Raw genomic sequence first — 16293 nt, 5'->3', positions numbered from 1 at the left:
CCTTCTTTCTTACCTAACTCTGTTTACTTATTATTCCTCCTTGTTATCCTGTCTGTGTATGTTTCCTTTCTCCCTCTAACTCCTTTCTTCCCTTTCCTACTCTATTATATATATTAACTATCTACCTTATGAATCTGCTATCTTTCGTTTGTTACTTATTAACTTCTCCTCTCTTACTTACTCTTCTAACCTTTTGGTTTATAACCTTTCTCGTGGTACATAACCCTTGTTTTGTGAATAACTTATAACTCTTTTTTTACTATCTTACTCCCTTATCTCTCTCTCTCTATTTACTCTCTAATCTTCTTTATAACGACTCCTATACTCTTACGAACTCGCCTCTACGGACGAACACCTTACTACTCGGCCCTTTTGTTATACTATGCTACTATGCTATCTAATCTAAAACTGGTCCTGTTATCTTCAACTCTGTATCTGTCTATATTATGCTTATATTCCTATGTTCCCTTTTCGCTCCTCTCCTTGCCCTCTTTACTTTTGTCTCTTTCTCTGCTCTTTATATTCCTCCCGTCTTCCCTATCCCTTCTCTCCTCTCTATACTTTACCCTTCTTGCCTCTACTTTCCTCTGCTCCTTGGATCCCCCCTTTCTTGTTGCTTGCTAATTGTATGTCCCCTCTATTATCTGTTTCTTAACTCTATCCCTCCTGAACTTTGCTTTATTGCTGACTTCTATTTCTGCCCTATTCTTGACCCTTCTGTTTGCTGTATTCCTGACTTTGATTCCTACTCTGACCTTAATCCTTCTCTTTAACCTATCTCTGACCTTTACTGTGTACTAACCCTGGCTCCCCTATACTCTACCTCTATGGGCTGCTAAATGAATCTCCCTCCCTCTCTTTTACTGAAATCCGTTTTTTTACTTTTCCCCCCTTGGTCTTCTATCTGTTTGTATTTCTATTTCTCTCTGTCTACTTTCTTTCTACCTCCCTTTATCTTTAACTACTGTCTACTGTATAAATCTGCTATCTTTGGTATGTGATTCTTTAATTCCCCCTCTCTTGCTGACCTTGCTACCCCTTTTTGGCTGTAATTTTTCTCGGTGTACTCTGCTCTCTTTCTATAACAAATCTTTTACTCTTTCCTATTATCTTAATACTATTCTCTTTCCCTCTGCTTGCCCCCGAATCTGCTTTATTATAACTCCTATACTCTTACTAATTCGCCTTTGTTAACGAACCTCTTACTGTTCTGCCCTTTTGTTCTGCTATGCTATCTAACCCTAAAACTGGCCCTGAAATCTTTAACACTACATCTGTATTATATTCACGCTCTTACATCCCCTTTTTACTTCTTTTTTTTCCCTTCTCTCCGGCCCCTTTCTCTGCTCTTTCCATCCTTCCACTGTTGCCTATACCTTTTGCTGCTCCTTGTATTCCCCCCTTCTTGCTCCTTGCTCATGATTCATCCCCTCTGTTACTCTTTGTCATCTTCCACCTCCTGCTCTCTTGTGCTATTAAATCTTTCTGTGTGAAAAAACATCTGATGCTCTGTTTTCTATTATCCTTTACTACTATACTTCCCTACTCCCTACCCTAAACTGTCGTACTCCTATGTACGGCCCCTACTCGCCCCGCCTTGCCCTGCCTGATCACCCCTCTGCTACGCCCTCTACTGCCTTCTGCCACAACTGGCTTGTCAACCGGCACAACTTGCTTGACTGCACCCCTCCCCATTGGATCATCTGCCCTAACCACTTATATACCTCCTTCTCGCTCGACGCCCACTCCTCTAACCCGTCCGCTCTGCGCATCGCCCTCACCGTCTCCTCGTACACCCTCGACCCCACACCGATCGTTGCGACGGCGAACATCGTAACCATCAACCCTTGGTACTGGCATGAACCGCCCTCGACCTCCGTGAACCGCCCGCCGTCCTCGCCCAACGGCTCCCATCGCCGACACCAACCCTGCGGCAATCCGCAATGGAAACAACTGCTGAAATTCTCCATCATCCGTCCGTCGAACATGGCCTCTTCCATCTGCCTCCTGTACTGCGCCGTCCACCCCCACGCCTGCTCCCCGCGGCCTGGGCAATCGTCTAACGTGTGCCCGTCGCTCTCTCTCCGGCGTATCCCGCAATACGTGCACCGTCCCGCCCACCGCGCCAACTGCTGCTTGAACGTCTCCCCCTCCTCCCCTAACCCTGAACGCTCTGCCCTGGCCTGCCACTGGCGGAACTGCCTGGCTTGCTGACTGGTCTCGAACGCGGCCCTGATCTCTTCGTCTTCTCTGGCTCCATGTCCCTCTCTATCCCCGTCCTTGTCCCTATCCATATCTCCATCCCCGTCGTCTACCCACATCACCTCCGACGCCCTCTGCCGGCATATGTCGCATGCCTCTTCGCCCTCCTCGCACCCTGGACGGTCCACCCGCCCGTCCATGACCTCGTCTAACACAATCCGCCGGCATACCTCTCCCCTGATGTATGTCCTTGTTGACACCTCCCATCCCCCTCCGGCTGCCCTCCCATCTTTCTCTGCCTCCCCTGCCTCCTTCTCCTTCTGCTTCTCCTTCTCCTTCTCCTCCACGGCTGCCCTACTGCATATAACAACCGACCGGCTTGGCTGGCCGTCTCGCCCGGCACGCCCGCTCTCCTGGACGAAATCCCGCAACCGCCGCGGCATGCCCGCGTGGACCACCAACCGCACGTCCGGCACGTCGATGCCTAACCCCAACGCGTTCGTCGCCACGATGACGCCCCCATCGGCGCCGTCGCCCATCCTCCACGCCTCCAACCTCGACGCCTTGTCCTCCGTGCTGCCGATGCTGCTGTGGAACGCTGCGCACCCCAACGCCTCGGCCATCCGCTCGACGCCCTCGATCGTGCTGCTGTACACCACCGCCTTGCCGCGTGGCTGCTGCCGCAACCAATCCCTGACCTCCTGGCAACCGCGCTCCTCGACGGCGCTCAACTCGCCGTCCTCACCCTCCCGACCTGACCCTAACCCTAACCCTGACTCTGCCCGGCGCCTGTGGCTTGCCGCACCACGACCACGACCACGACCCCCACCCCCTGACCCTAACGCAACGACAACAACCCCATACTCGATATTCCTCCGCGTCGTCGCCTCGCGGAACACCCGCACCCGCTCCTGCCGGATCCCCGTCACGGCGAAAAACTCCCGCTCCTCCGCCGGCGGCAACGTCGCCGTCAAACACACCAACTGCGCCCCGAACTCCTGCACCGTCCGCCCCAACGCCCGCAACGCCGGCCGGAACCCCCTCGACCCATCCAACACGACGTGGCACTCGTCCAACACCACCCGGTCCAACTGCTGCCGCCGCTGCAACCGCCCGACGAAATCCCGGAATCCCTGCGTGACGGCCGACTCGGGCGTCACGAACACCACCGTTGCTGCGGCCGTGTTGGCCCGCCCGCCGCCGCGCCACGTTGTCGACGCCAACCCCGACCTCGAACACCGCGCGTCCATGTCGGTGCGCAACGCCACCAACGGCGTCACGACGATCGTCACCCCGTCCGGTGCGCAATACGCCGGCAACATGAACGACAAACTCTTGCCGCCGCCCGTGCCCGTCACCTGCACGATCGGGTCGTCCCCGCGCATGATCGACCGGATGACCCGCTCCTGCTGGCCGCGGAACGCCGCCCGCGGGTCCCCCATCATCTGCCGCAACTGCCCGCCGGCGTTGGCTAACTGCAACCGCGTGAACCGCCGCCGCCGCTGCCCTTCGAACTCCTCGTCCGCCGCCGTCGTCGCCGTCCGCCGCCGCTTGGTGGGTGCCCCGCCGCCCCGGTCCTCCGCCCCGAACCCCAACAACCGGTGCCACTGCCGGCTGACGGCCCGGAACCTGTCCCGCAACGCCGCCGTGCCGAACGGTGCCTCCTGGTACAACCGCCCGTATATCATCCCCGCCACGTGCGTGCCGTGCCCGGCCTGCAAATCCAATGCGCTGTCCTCGACGCCTATGTCGTCGTCGTTGTCGTCGTTGTCGTTGTTTTTGTCGTCTGCCCGTCCGAACGCCTCGTTCAAATACCGGTTGGCGATGGCGACGGCCATGTGCCGCCACCCGCTGATGTTGATCTTGCTGCCGACCAACCGCTCGCTGTGCTGCTGCATGATCCGCCTTGCCTTGTCTGACGTCCACAACCGTTCGTCCGTCCACGGCGCCCGGCCGGGGGTGGCGTTGGCGCTCTCGTCTGTGATGGTGTTGTCACGGGCGTCGTCGTCCTCGGTGTTGTCACGGGCGTCGTTGTCCTTGGTGTTATTGCGGCGCTCGTCGCCCCTGGTGTTATCACGGCTCGCCTCGCCCGCCGCCCTGCCCCTTACAACCACGTCGTCCGCCCATAAAAATGCGCTCTTCCGGTCCGTCTGATGGATGATGCCTCCTACCTGCTGCCAAAACGGCAACACTAACCATAAATACCACACCAACAACTCGCCGACCTCGCGCGGCAAATACCGGTGTATCACCTTGGCCGTCCCCGTCTGGCGGTAATTCTTGTGGTACGACGTGACGAAACATATCATGCCGTCGTGTGCGAACACGTTCCTGACCCCGCCGTTGGCCGTGTTGCTGTGTCTGATGCCTGCTAACTCGGGCGCCCGCGCCGGCTGCCCTGCCACCATGTGCATCAACATCCACAACCGCTCCCGGAACGATTCCAACGCCTGTCTGTATGCCTGCACCGTCCTCTCGCGGTATGGGTGGTGGCTATCGCTGCGGTTGGACGTGACCTCCTCCGCCTGTCCTGCTGCTGCTGCTGCTGCTGCTGCCACTGCCGCCGCCGCCGCCCCTCGCGTTGGGTCTAACCACGCCCGCCGCCGTGCCTCCGACTCTGCGATGCGCCGTGCGATCCACCCCTTCCCCTTGCCCACCCACGCCTCGTTGCGGTCGTCGTGTAAAAACGAATACCCCGGCCGGTCCTGGCTGTGGTCGTCGTGCATGCTGTCCCACCTGATGGCGGGCAACGCTGCTGCTAACGCTGATCGGCCTCCGTACCCATCGCCGTGCCCGTCCCTGTCGGGATCATTATCCCTATCCCCATCCCCGTCCACCACCGCCAACTGCGCCAACAACGTCCGCGCCTCCTGCGCTACCCCGTGGAACATCTCGGCCAACTCGCACACCCGCACCCGCACCCGCCGGAACGATATCCGGTCGCCGCTCCAATCCACCATCCCCGGCGCCACCGTGTTAAACCGGATATGCATCCCGTACGTGCGCGCGTCGTAAATCCAATTCATCGCCCTGGGCTCGTCGTCCGGCCGCCCGGGCATCCGCGTCATGAACCGCCGCACCTTGTCGCGCACCAAATGGAACACGCTGCTGGCCTCTTCGTACGCCGCCTCGGCCCCTTTGGTCGCCGTCAACGCCACCACCTCGTCCTTCCGCTCCAACCACGCCTGGTACACGACGAACATCTTGGCCACCTTGATCACGGCTGAATAATTCGTCGTGTACTCCGTCGCCTGGTGCCACCCGCCGTCCTCGCGGATGCCCAACACCGCCAACGCGCCGATCATCGCGCTCTCCTTTTGGCTCTGCTTGTACGGGTCCTCGATGATGGCGATGATGGCGTCCAAACACATCCTCTCGACCTCCTCCGCCTGCGCGGCCTGCCTGCTGCCGACATCCGCCTCGACACGGCTGGTGAACGCATCCCACAACGACCCCTGACGCATGGTGAACCGATACGGCGGCCGCTCGCGCTCCGGCCACTCGTCCATGCGGAACCATATGCTCACCATCTTACGCCAAACCTCCTTGTACCGCTGCCACGTGTCGTCCTCCATGCGGTTGTCGAATGGCCGCACCGGCTTCTGGCCGATCTCCTTCCGCTCCGCCTCGAACAACACGTCGTGCCCGACCTTGTGCGGTGCTGCTGTTGCGCATGCCTTGTCGGCGACGCTGTTGAACACGGCCCATATGGCCTCTAACGTCTCCTCGCCATCCTCAATTGGTCGCGTGGCCTCCTGTAACTGCGTCTTGTTCAACCCTTCCAAATCCCTCGTCCACCCGACGCGGTACAACCACCCGTTCGGCTCCAACTTTTCGTCCACTGTACTGACCTCCTCGCGCGCGTCGGCCTCGAACCGCTTCTCTTGGTTCTCGTGCAACGTGACGAACCACGCCGTGTCGTCCGTCCCCGGCCCCGATGGCTCGCTTTGAACGGCCACCCCTAACCCCCGCCCGACCTCGAACCATCCGCTTGCGGCCCGTGTTAAAAAAAAACGCTGGCATGGCACGCCTGTTGTCCACGGCAAATCTCTGACTGCCGTGGCTTTCTTGCGCACATTGCCCCCCTTCTGCCAATCATTCGCCCACCGGTGTTCTGCCCGGCAATGCTCCTGCATGTTTCGCACGCGGCGGCACACATAACGGCATGCGTGGCAACGCAAACCGTCCGCCCGGGGCGGTGCGATATGGGCAACTGGCTCGACCGTGGGGTCTGGGTATTGAAACGACTGCAAATCGGCCTGGCTGCGGATGATGCCGGGAATATCGCCGACTAATCCGGCGACCTTGCTCCTGGCCTCGGCGGGGATTGACCGATGGTTATTCCGCAAATGCGCCGTGGCTTCGTTGGCTAATACGGCGTACTGACATAATGTGCATATCAAAATGGAATACTGCGTGTTGTGGACGAATGGCTCCATCTTTGGCATGTATTGGTTACTTTCTTCTATCTACTGTTTATGACTGGTTCCTCCTGTCCTCTCTTTATAAACTCACCTTCCTGCCCCTTAATTCCATATACTTTCTCCTTGATCTACTTTCCTCCCTGCCTACGTTCCATCGCTCGGTCGGGCTTTCTGGCCTGGCTGATGGTCCTGTTATATAATTGGCTGGTTAATGCGGGGATTCGGACGACATCACAAAAACATCTACTACCCTATTCACCTATTTCTGGACTCATATCACGGAATAAAACACTGAGAACTGGGTTCCTATAATTATACCGATTGTGGCTTTAATTGCATGCTACTTTTACCTATTTTACTACGGAAAATCTCAACGGCTTCCACCTTGCTGTGAACAACGGTTTCCGCCCTTGTCTCAACGGACCCACCTAATTCCATGGTGGGGCGTTCAATGGCTTCCGACGTCAGCCATCGTGGACGTGATGTTAGATGTGCTGTGACTTCGTTCGCTACTACTGCATACTGACATGATGTGCATATCAGAATGGAATACTGCGCGTTGTGGACGAATGGCTCCATGTTTACCTATACGGATGGCTTGCTTTGGTCTACTACTATTAAATGATTCCTCCTGTCCTCTCTTTATAACCTTACCTTCCTGCCCCTTAATTCCGTATACTTTCTCCTTGATCTACTTTCCTCCCTGACTGCGTTCCATCAGTCGGTCGGGCTTTCTGGCCTGGCTGATATCCCTGTTATGTGATTGGCTAGTTAATGTGGGGTTTGGGACCGCATCACGAAAACATCAACTACGCTATTCATCGATTTCTAGACTCACCTTGCTGATTATCGAACTGAGAACTAGATGGTTATAATTGCCTTCATTCAAGCTTTCATTGCATCCTACTTTTGTGTATTTTACTGCGGGAAATCTCAACGGCTTCTTCACTACTGGAAAACAACGGCTTCTACCCCCTGTCTGCACGGACCCACTTATTTTTTGGTGAGGATTTCAACGGCTTCTACTTGAAGCCATCGTGGACGTGATGTTAGAACTGGGTTCCTATAATTATACCGATTGTGGCTTTAATTGCATGCTACTTTTACCTATTTTACTACGGAAAATCTCAACGGCTTCCACCTTGCTGTGAACAACGGTTTCCGCCCTTGTCTCAACGGACCCACCTAATTCCATGGTGGGGCGTTCAATGGCTTCCGACGTCAGCCATCGTGGACGTGATGTTAGCAGAATGCCGGCAGCATGAACGAGACGCTCTTGCCACCGCCCGTCCCCATCACCTGCACGATCGGCGTGTGCCCGCTGGTGATGGCGAGCACCGCTTCTCTCTGGTTTCCGCGGAACATCGCCGAGTCGTCCCCCGTCATCTGCCGCAGCTGGCCCTCCAAGTCGATTCTCCTCAGCTTCTCAAATCGTCGGAGCCTGGCTGCGAGCCGTGGCCCTTCGTACGCCTCCGTCTTTTTCCTCTTGCAGCCCGCGGAACCCCATTTCGACTCCGAATCCTCGGCGCCGAAGCCCAGAAACCTGTGCCACTGACGGCTGACTCGGCGGAACTGTTGCTGCCTCGCCGCGAGACCGCTGCCGAACTGCATGAGCTCTCGCGCGTAGATCATGCCCGCCATCCGCGTGCTGTGCCCCGCCTGCAAGTCCCACGGGCTGTCCTCGACCCCGTCCGTCCCCTCTTCCGATCCCACGCCGTCATCGTCTCCGCCCGGCCGGCCGAACGACTCGTTCAAGTAGCGGTTGGCGATGCCGATGGCGATGTGTCGCCACATGCTGGCGTTGACCTGGCATCCCAGCAGTCTCATGCTGGTCCGCTGCATGATCCGCCGCGCTCTGTCTGTCGTCCACGTTCGCTCCTCTTTCCACGTCCAGTCGCCCACACTTGTGCTCTCATCACCAGCCTCATCTTCATTTGTACTGTGATTGTTGCCATCCCCGATATCCATGTTATTGCCACTTTGCTCTTCTAATCCTGCCGCCGCGCTGCTGGCTTCCGAGTCCCTCTGCCGGATGATGTCGTCTGCCCATATGAACGCGCTGTACCCGCTGGCCTCGTGCATGATGCCCTGCACCTCCTGCCAGAACGGCAAGATGAGCCAAAGATACCATATGATAAGCTCGCCGACCTCCCTCGGGAGATATCGGTGGATCACCTTCGCCTGCCCGGTCGTCCGGTAACCTTTGTGGTACGCTGTGATGAAGCACAACATTTTGTCGTGCACCATGATGTTGCGGACGCCCCCGTTGACCGTGTTGACCGTCCGCAGACCTGCAAGCTCGCTCGCCCGCGCCGGCTGTCCGCCGAGCATGTGCAGAAGCATCCACAGTCGCTCGCGGAGTCGTTCAAACGTCCTACCAAACTCCTGCACGGCTGACGGCTGGAATGGCCGGTCTGTCGCCCCGCGACCGTTGCCCATGCTGCTGCTCAGTCCCCAGCGTTCTGCAGCGGCGGGTGACCGCGCCAGCCGCATGAACAGCCATCCGTCCCCGGCAGAAACCCAGCTGTTGCGGTCGTCGGCGAGAAACGAGTACCCGGGCTTTGTCTCGCTGTGGTCGTCTTCGATTGACGACCATGGGATGGCTGGCAGTTGTGACTGAACATCGCTTTCGGGACCGTCTGCCGAACCCGAATCCTCCGTCGCCGTCAGCTCTGCGAGCAGCTCCCGCGTCTCTCGGACCAGCTCATGTAGTGCGTCCGACAGCTGCCCCATCGTGAACCGTACCCGCCTGTATGACACGCGATCACCGACCCAGTCGATGACACCAGCCGCTGCTGTGTTATATTGGATGTGCATCCCGTACGTCCGCGTCTCGAGAATCCAGTCCATCGGTGTCGGCTCCGCATCCTTGTCGCCCGTCGTCCGCGTCATGAACCGCCGCACTTTTGCCCGCGTGTGCTGGAACAAACTCTGCGCTGCGTCCTCTACTTCATCGTTACCCAGAGACTTTCCCAGCTCGGCAACCTCGTCGTGGCGCTCAACGTAAGCCTGATGGATCACTAACATGCGCGCTATCTTGATGACGGCTGAGTACTTCGTCGTGTAGTCCGTGATCTGAACCCAGCCGCCATTCTCGGCAATACCCATCACCGCGAGAGCGCTGAGAAGAGCACTGCTGTAGTCTCCGCCCTTCAGCTGGTGGTCCAGCATGCTGATGAGCATGTCGAGTGCTGCGCGTTCCAGCTTCTCCTGCGTTTGATGCCCCGTCCCCGTGCTGGCTGCTTCCGCCATCTGCTCGAAAAAGTCCCACGCCTCTCCCTGTGACGACGTCAGTTTATACGGCGGCCGCTTGTCGTCGTCCATTTCCTGCGTGCGGAACCAGACGCACAACAGACTTAGCCACACGCCCTTATATCTCGCCCACGTGTCGTCCTCCATGCGGTTGTCGAACGGCCTCCTTGGTTTGACGTGCGCTTCTGTACGCTGCGCCTCGAACAGCACGGCCAGCCCGACGGTATTGGGAGCAGACGTTGCTCGAGCCTGGTCCAGCACGCGGTCGACCGTCGCCCACATCGCCTGAAGCACGACCTCATCTTCATTGATGGGAGCTGTTGTGTTAAAGAGTGCGCTGGCACTGAGCCCTTTTAAGTGCACCGCCCATCCTACACGGGCCAGCCACGGGCTGGGCTCGAGTCTTTCGTTGGCGACGCGGATCAGCTCATCGTGACTCGTCTTCACACGTTCTGCTTGGACTTTCCGGAGATCTCGAACGCGGTCCACCGCCTGTTGAGCCGGGCTTCTACTCGGAGCGCCTTGCAGAGACTCGTCGGCTATCTGTCCCTGGGCCACCTCGAACCATCCGCTCGCGGCCCGTGTTAAGAAAAACCGCTGGCACGGCACCCCTGTTGTCCACGGTAAATCCCTGACTGCGGTGGCTTTCTTGCGAACATCACCCCCCTTGTGCCAATCATTCTCCCATCTGTGTTCTACCCGACAATGCTCCTGCATATTTCGCACGCGGCGGCAAATATAACGGCACGCGTGGCAACGTAAACCGTCCGCCCGGGGTGGTGCAATATCAGCAATTGGCTCAACCGTGGGGTCTGGGTATTGGAACGACTGCAAATCGGCCTGGCTGCGGATGATGCTGGGAATGTTGCTGACCGATTTAGCCACTTTTCCCCTGGCCTTGGCGGTGATTGACCGATGGTGGTTCCGCAGATGTGCTGTGACTTCGTTCGCTACTACTGCATACTGACATGATGTGCATATCAGAATGGAATACTGCGCGTTGTGGACGAATGGCTCCATGTTTACCTATACGGATGGCTTGCTTTGGTCTACTACTATTAAATGATTCCTCCTGTCCTCTCTTTATAACCTTACCTTCCTGCCCCTTAATTCCGTATACTTTCTCCTTGATCTACTTTCCTCCCTGACTGCGTTCCATCAGTCGGTCGGGCTTTCTGGCCTGGCTGATATCCCTGTTATGTGATTGGCTAGTTAATGTGGGGTTTGGGACCGCATCACGAAAACATCAACTACGCTATTCATCGATTTCTAGACTCACCTTGCTGATTATCGAACTGAGAACTAGATGGTTATAATTGCCTTCATTCAAGCTTTCATTGCATCCTACTTTTGTGTATTTTACTGCGGGAAATCTCAACGGCTTCTTCACTACTGGAAAACAACGGCTTCTACCCCCTGTCTGCACGGACCCACTTATTTTTTGGTGAGGATTTCAACGGCTTCTACTTGAAGCCGTCGTTGCCAGTATGTTAGAATGGAATACTGCGCGTTGTGGACGAATGGCTCCATGTTTACCTATACGGATGGCTTGCTTTGGTCTACTACTATTAAATGATTCCTCCTGTCCTCTCTTTATAACCTTACCTTCCTGCCCCTTAATTCCGTATACTTTCTCCTTGATCTACTTTCCTCCCTGACTGCGTTCCATCAGTCGGTCGGGCTTTCTGGCCTGGCTGATATCCCTGTTATGTGATTGGCTAGTTAATGTGGGGTTTGGGACCGCATCACGAAAACATCAACTACGCTATTCATCGATTTCTAGACTCACCTTGCTGATTATCGAACTGAGAACTAGATGGTTATAATTGCCTTCATTCAAGCTTTCATTGCATCCTACTTTTGTGTATTTTACTGCGGGAAATCTCAACGGCTTCTTCACTACTGGAAAACAACGGCTTCTACCCCCTGTCTGCACGGACCCACTTATTTTTTGGTGAGGATTTCAACGGCTTCTACTTGAAGCCGTCGTTGCCAGTATGTTAGCCATCGTGGACGTGATGTTAGGCTATCTAAAAGCCTTACGCATTATTTTGCAACTAGCTCTATAGTAAGATATTACTATAGATATAGTTTTATTACTAGCTATCTATCTTTTATAAGCCTTTAATACTATATAATTTTATAATATAGCAGTATATTAAGTTATTACTTACTATCTAGTAGCTATAATAGCAGTAGGTATAGCTATAAGTAACTATTAGCGCTTTATGCAGTAAGAAGCTATTAGGATAGAAAGTAACATTATTTAGGTCCCCTAGCTATAGGGATTTTACTAGAGCGCCTAGCCTATAGTATTATAGCTTAGGAACCTTATACTTCTCAGCTAGGTAGTAGCTTATACGCTCCTTAAATAGCTTTAAAGTGTAGCTATAAGGCTAGCAAATAAGGACTAGCTTAAGCTTATTAAAATACAGTTATAAAGCTTTTAGGCGCTAGTATTACTTATCTGTTAAGCTATATAATACTATAGGCTTAAGTTGCAGTAATAATAGAAGAGGAGATAAGAAAGCTATCTTTTACTATAAACTAATTTAACTAGTCTTCTTTAATAATAGAAGTATACTATAAAGCGGTTTTTTTTTTTCTACTTATTTTCTTCTTCTTAATTATTACTTCCTTAAACCTATTTTTTCTTTTCTCTTTCTTATTTACTTTTCTTCTTCTTCTTTTTTATCTCTCTATAATAGAAGCTATTAATATACTCTTCGTTCTAGTTCATAAGCTATCAGTTAGGAGAAGAGGTTTTATTTCAGAACGCATTAAGATTTCAATTAAAGGTGGAGACACTAAAGTTAATACTAGCTAATTAGAGGCTTTAGGGAACGCGTTGAGATTTCTAAGTTAGGTAGAGGTTAGCTAGTAGGGCTCTAGTTAGGTTAGGCTAATAGCTATACATAGATAGCTGTATCTTAACGCATTCCAGCATAGAATAACTAAGTAGTGTTATACTTTTTCTAATAAGAAACTAGGACTATATATAGATTTTTTTAACTAATCCTAACTAATTATTAAACTAAATTTAGTTTAAGGATTAGACTCCTAACTATTAGAACTTAATATTATAACTTATAAATAAGGATAATAGCTAAATAACTTACTTAAGTATTAAGTAGCTATAATAAGATATTTATACTATAGGATTATAAGAATAATAAGGACTTACTTAAAATAAAAGAACTATAAAATAAGTTATATAGTAATAAAATAAGACTAAGTAAATAATATAGATTACTAAACGCTTAATAAGAACTACTAAGTACTTACTAATAACTACTAAATGCTTATTAATACTTAGTTAGAAATTAATAAAGAGAATAATAAAACTATTTAAGATTTATATATAATATAACTTTAAGCTTAGTTTATAGTTAAACTTCTATAGCTCTTTAGTAATTAACTTAGTATTTATCCTTAAGATACTCTTAGCTTACTTTTACTATAAATTACTTATTAAGCCTAAGACTAATTACCTTAGTTTCTAAAGATCTAATCTACTATTAGCTTATAACTTATAATTTAGACTAAAACTTAGTGTACTATTAGAACGTATTAATCCCTAGCTTCTATTAGCAGACCCTACTATTAGATAGCTAACTATAATAACTATATCTTTACTAGTTATTACTAACCTAACTACTAATCTATCCTTTATAAGGATTCTTAGATATATCTATAGATCTTAGAATAGGGATTCTACTAAGCTATAGAGATAGGTAGTGTCCCTATAAATACTAATCTGCCTAACTAATATCGCTATCCTCTTTCTATATGTAATATCTAGACTTATGATTATGACTGATATTAATATTAGTCTATAATGTCTGTCTGCTGTAGCTGCAGCTTACTGAGCGTGTCAGGCTGAACACCTTAACGCGTCCGTCGCAACAGGTGTCCCTGTCTAGAAATCAGTTGTCCATTCACTCACTGGAAAGCAACCTGGCAAGAAGCTGCGCCATGCGAACCAACAGAGCCGAGCTTGGCACGGCTTGGCAGGAAGCTGTGCCGCTCGAACCAACAGCTAAACTTAACCGCCCAACACCAAATCGCCGCCTTCCACTGGTTGAGAACCCTTTGACGAGGCGAAGACTACCCTTGCGGGACCCGCACCCTCCTAACAAAACTCGAGAGCTTCCAGGAAATAGGAGCGAGACAGGTTTTCGCGTTAGCATCTACACAGACCTGCCTTCGCGTTCGCGGCGTATTCGCCCTCGATCCACTCCGACCGATTAATCCGCACATGCTTTGGCAATGACGACCCCACGGGAACTCGGAGCGAACACCAACTCGAGGCCGCCTTCCTCGGTCACGTCAGAAGACGCGGGGCCCGACATTTCCCGAGACCGGCCAGCCGCGAGGACTTTGGGCGAAGACAGCAGCGAGGCGCCTCCGCGACCAGGCAGAATCAAGTCAACGCTGCTGCAATGGCCGTCTCAGAAAGTCCAGAGCGAATCGTCAAAGCCCATGGGGATACTTCTCAACGCGCTTTGCATCCTGATGGTAGCTGTCATCATTGCCTACATCGGGTTCCTCTTCGGCTACAGCGGTCGAGAGGTTAAAAGCCTACCATCTATATGGCAATTTGTTTACGAATTCTCTCGGCTGGTACGACATCCTTAATAATCCAAAGTTATCATCACGCTTTCACATCTAACATTCAAAAGGGCCCAACCATAATGCCATTAGTGTTCGCTTTCATTGTGGGTAAAACCATCAAGAGTTACGCACACTGGAGACTGCAGCGCGGAGAACATATCGGATTCTTGGACAACCTTTTCGGATCTACCACAATGACTGGCACAGTAACCACGATGATCGACTCGAGAAGGGTCGGGATCGTCGGACTTATCCTGACGCTTATGTGGTCGCTTTCACCCCTTGGAGGCCAGGCTACTCTCCGAGTTGTTCTGCAGAATCCAGAAGCGATTGAATCTGTTACGAACATGTCGTATATGACAACCTCAGTTACTCTCCCCGGTCGGCTTATGGAACTTAGCACTTATGGCGAGGAAGTCCCTATCAATGCTCTGTTCTATGGTTCAGTTGGAGCATCCGCTCAAGTCAAGAACTCGAGTCTCGACTCCTGGGGCAACATCAAAATACCCATGATTGAACATTTGCCACAGAATCCCCAAAGGGATCCAGGTAACGATTGGATATCCGTCGATGACGATCCAAGTTCCCTGGTTTATGCCAGCCTTCTTGGCATTCCCGTGGCCAACGTCCCTCAAGAACATAACTCCACCTTCGCTATCGAAACATCATACCTCAAAACGGACTGCGCTATACAAGTATCTGGCAGCAACTTGACCAAAGTTATAATGGACGCATGTGCATCCTCGGAGCAGACATGGAACGGCACTTATCTGGTGCAAGATTCAGACGAAGGTTGTCATACGCAATTCAAATGGGGTGATATTGGCTACATACGTCCCCGGGGCCCTCTTTGCAAGGGCCGAGAGACCGCCGCGAGCCTCTTATACAACCCTGGGCCAGGATACTATCCATATAGGTTAGAAGATAAAACCCTCGCAAACTGCACCCTGACCACCTCGTTCGTCGAAGTCCGGGTTGCTTGCATCGGCTGGGACTGTCGACCGGTGGAGATGCGGCATTCCGTCTCGCCGGACAAAGGAAACACATATGGCACCTTCCTTGACAGTTGTCCCCGCCCGAGGGCGTCCACTCCACTTTATTTCTTCAATCTTTTCAAGACTACGACCGAGGGCAGTCGTTCGGATAACTCTCAGACCGCCATCCAGGGCTTCCTCGAGAACCCCGAGACGGCCCTCAACGTCTCAGCAGTCCACGATATTTCATACCGCATCACCGTCGGGGAAGAGACCTTTTCTATCCGGATGGCCCAGCTTCTCAACACGTACTGGATCGCTATCCTTGGCTCCGAGGCTTCGTTCTTGGGGCACCCGGCGGATTTCAGCAACGTCAGCGTGTTCAGAGACACCGATGTCGCGGACACGCAGGCCACGATATCCACCGGTGTAATCATACTGCGCTACGATGCAGCATGGATGGGTGTTCTTGTTGTGTCAGTCGTCGTCTTGCTCCTCGCAGCGGTCGTAGGCGTTGTGCTGGACCTGAATATTCAGGTTCCGCGGCTTCTTATGAACGTCTCAACGTTAACAAGGGGTAACCCAAACTTTGGTATCCCTGTTGGTGGTGGAGCGTTATCGGATGAGGCAAGAGCCAGACTGTTGGCTGATGTGAAGGTGAGATTCGGGGAGGTCGAGGATAAGGACGACGGCCCTTACCTTGTAATTGGGGATTGTGCGGAAAACGGAGGACGAGTGGTAAGACTCACTAAAGGAAAGGTCTACGGAGGATGATCCCGCGACTTAGACCTTTACTGGGAGGCTCATGATATTTGTTTTCTTCCGTT

General features: G+C 52.6%; 2 protein-coding genes across 2 annotated transcripts; both read right to left on the bottom strand.

Annotated features, from left to right (window-relative positions):
- Window positions 1–1610: 1610 nt before the first annotated feature.
- On the bottom strand, window positions 1611–6641 carry CGCS363_v013911 (Bloom syndrome protein-like protein; the record flags this gene model as incomplete). Its single annotated transcript, XM_036645760.1, has 2 exons — window positions 1611–6192; window positions 6244–6641. 2 exons carry the CDS (start codon window positions 6639–6641, stop codon window positions 1611–1613), a joined length of 4980 nt encoding a protein of 1659 aa, XP_036489889.1.
- Window positions 6642–7868: 1227 nt separating this feature from the next.
- Window positions 7869–10595, bottom strand: CGCS363_v013910 (uncharacterized protein; the record flags this gene model as incomplete). Its single annotated transcript, XM_036645759.1, has 1 exon — window positions 7869–10595. One exon carries the CDS (start codon window positions 10593–10595, stop codon window positions 7869–7871), a length of 2727 nt encoding a protein of 908 aa, XP_036489888.1.
- Between the last annotated feature and the right edge of the window lie 5698 nt (window positions 10596–16293).

This window comes from Colletotrichum siamense, assembly GCF_013390195.1.
Source record: "Colletotrichum siamense strain Cg363 chromosome Unknown KSG_Cg363_contig09, whole genome shotgun sequence".
Classification (NCBI taxonomy): Eukaryota; Fungi; Ascomycota; class Sordariomycetes; order Glomerellales; family Glomerellaceae; genus Colletotrichum; species Colletotrichum siamense.
This window is presented reverse-complemented; position numbering and strand designations above follow the sequence as displayed.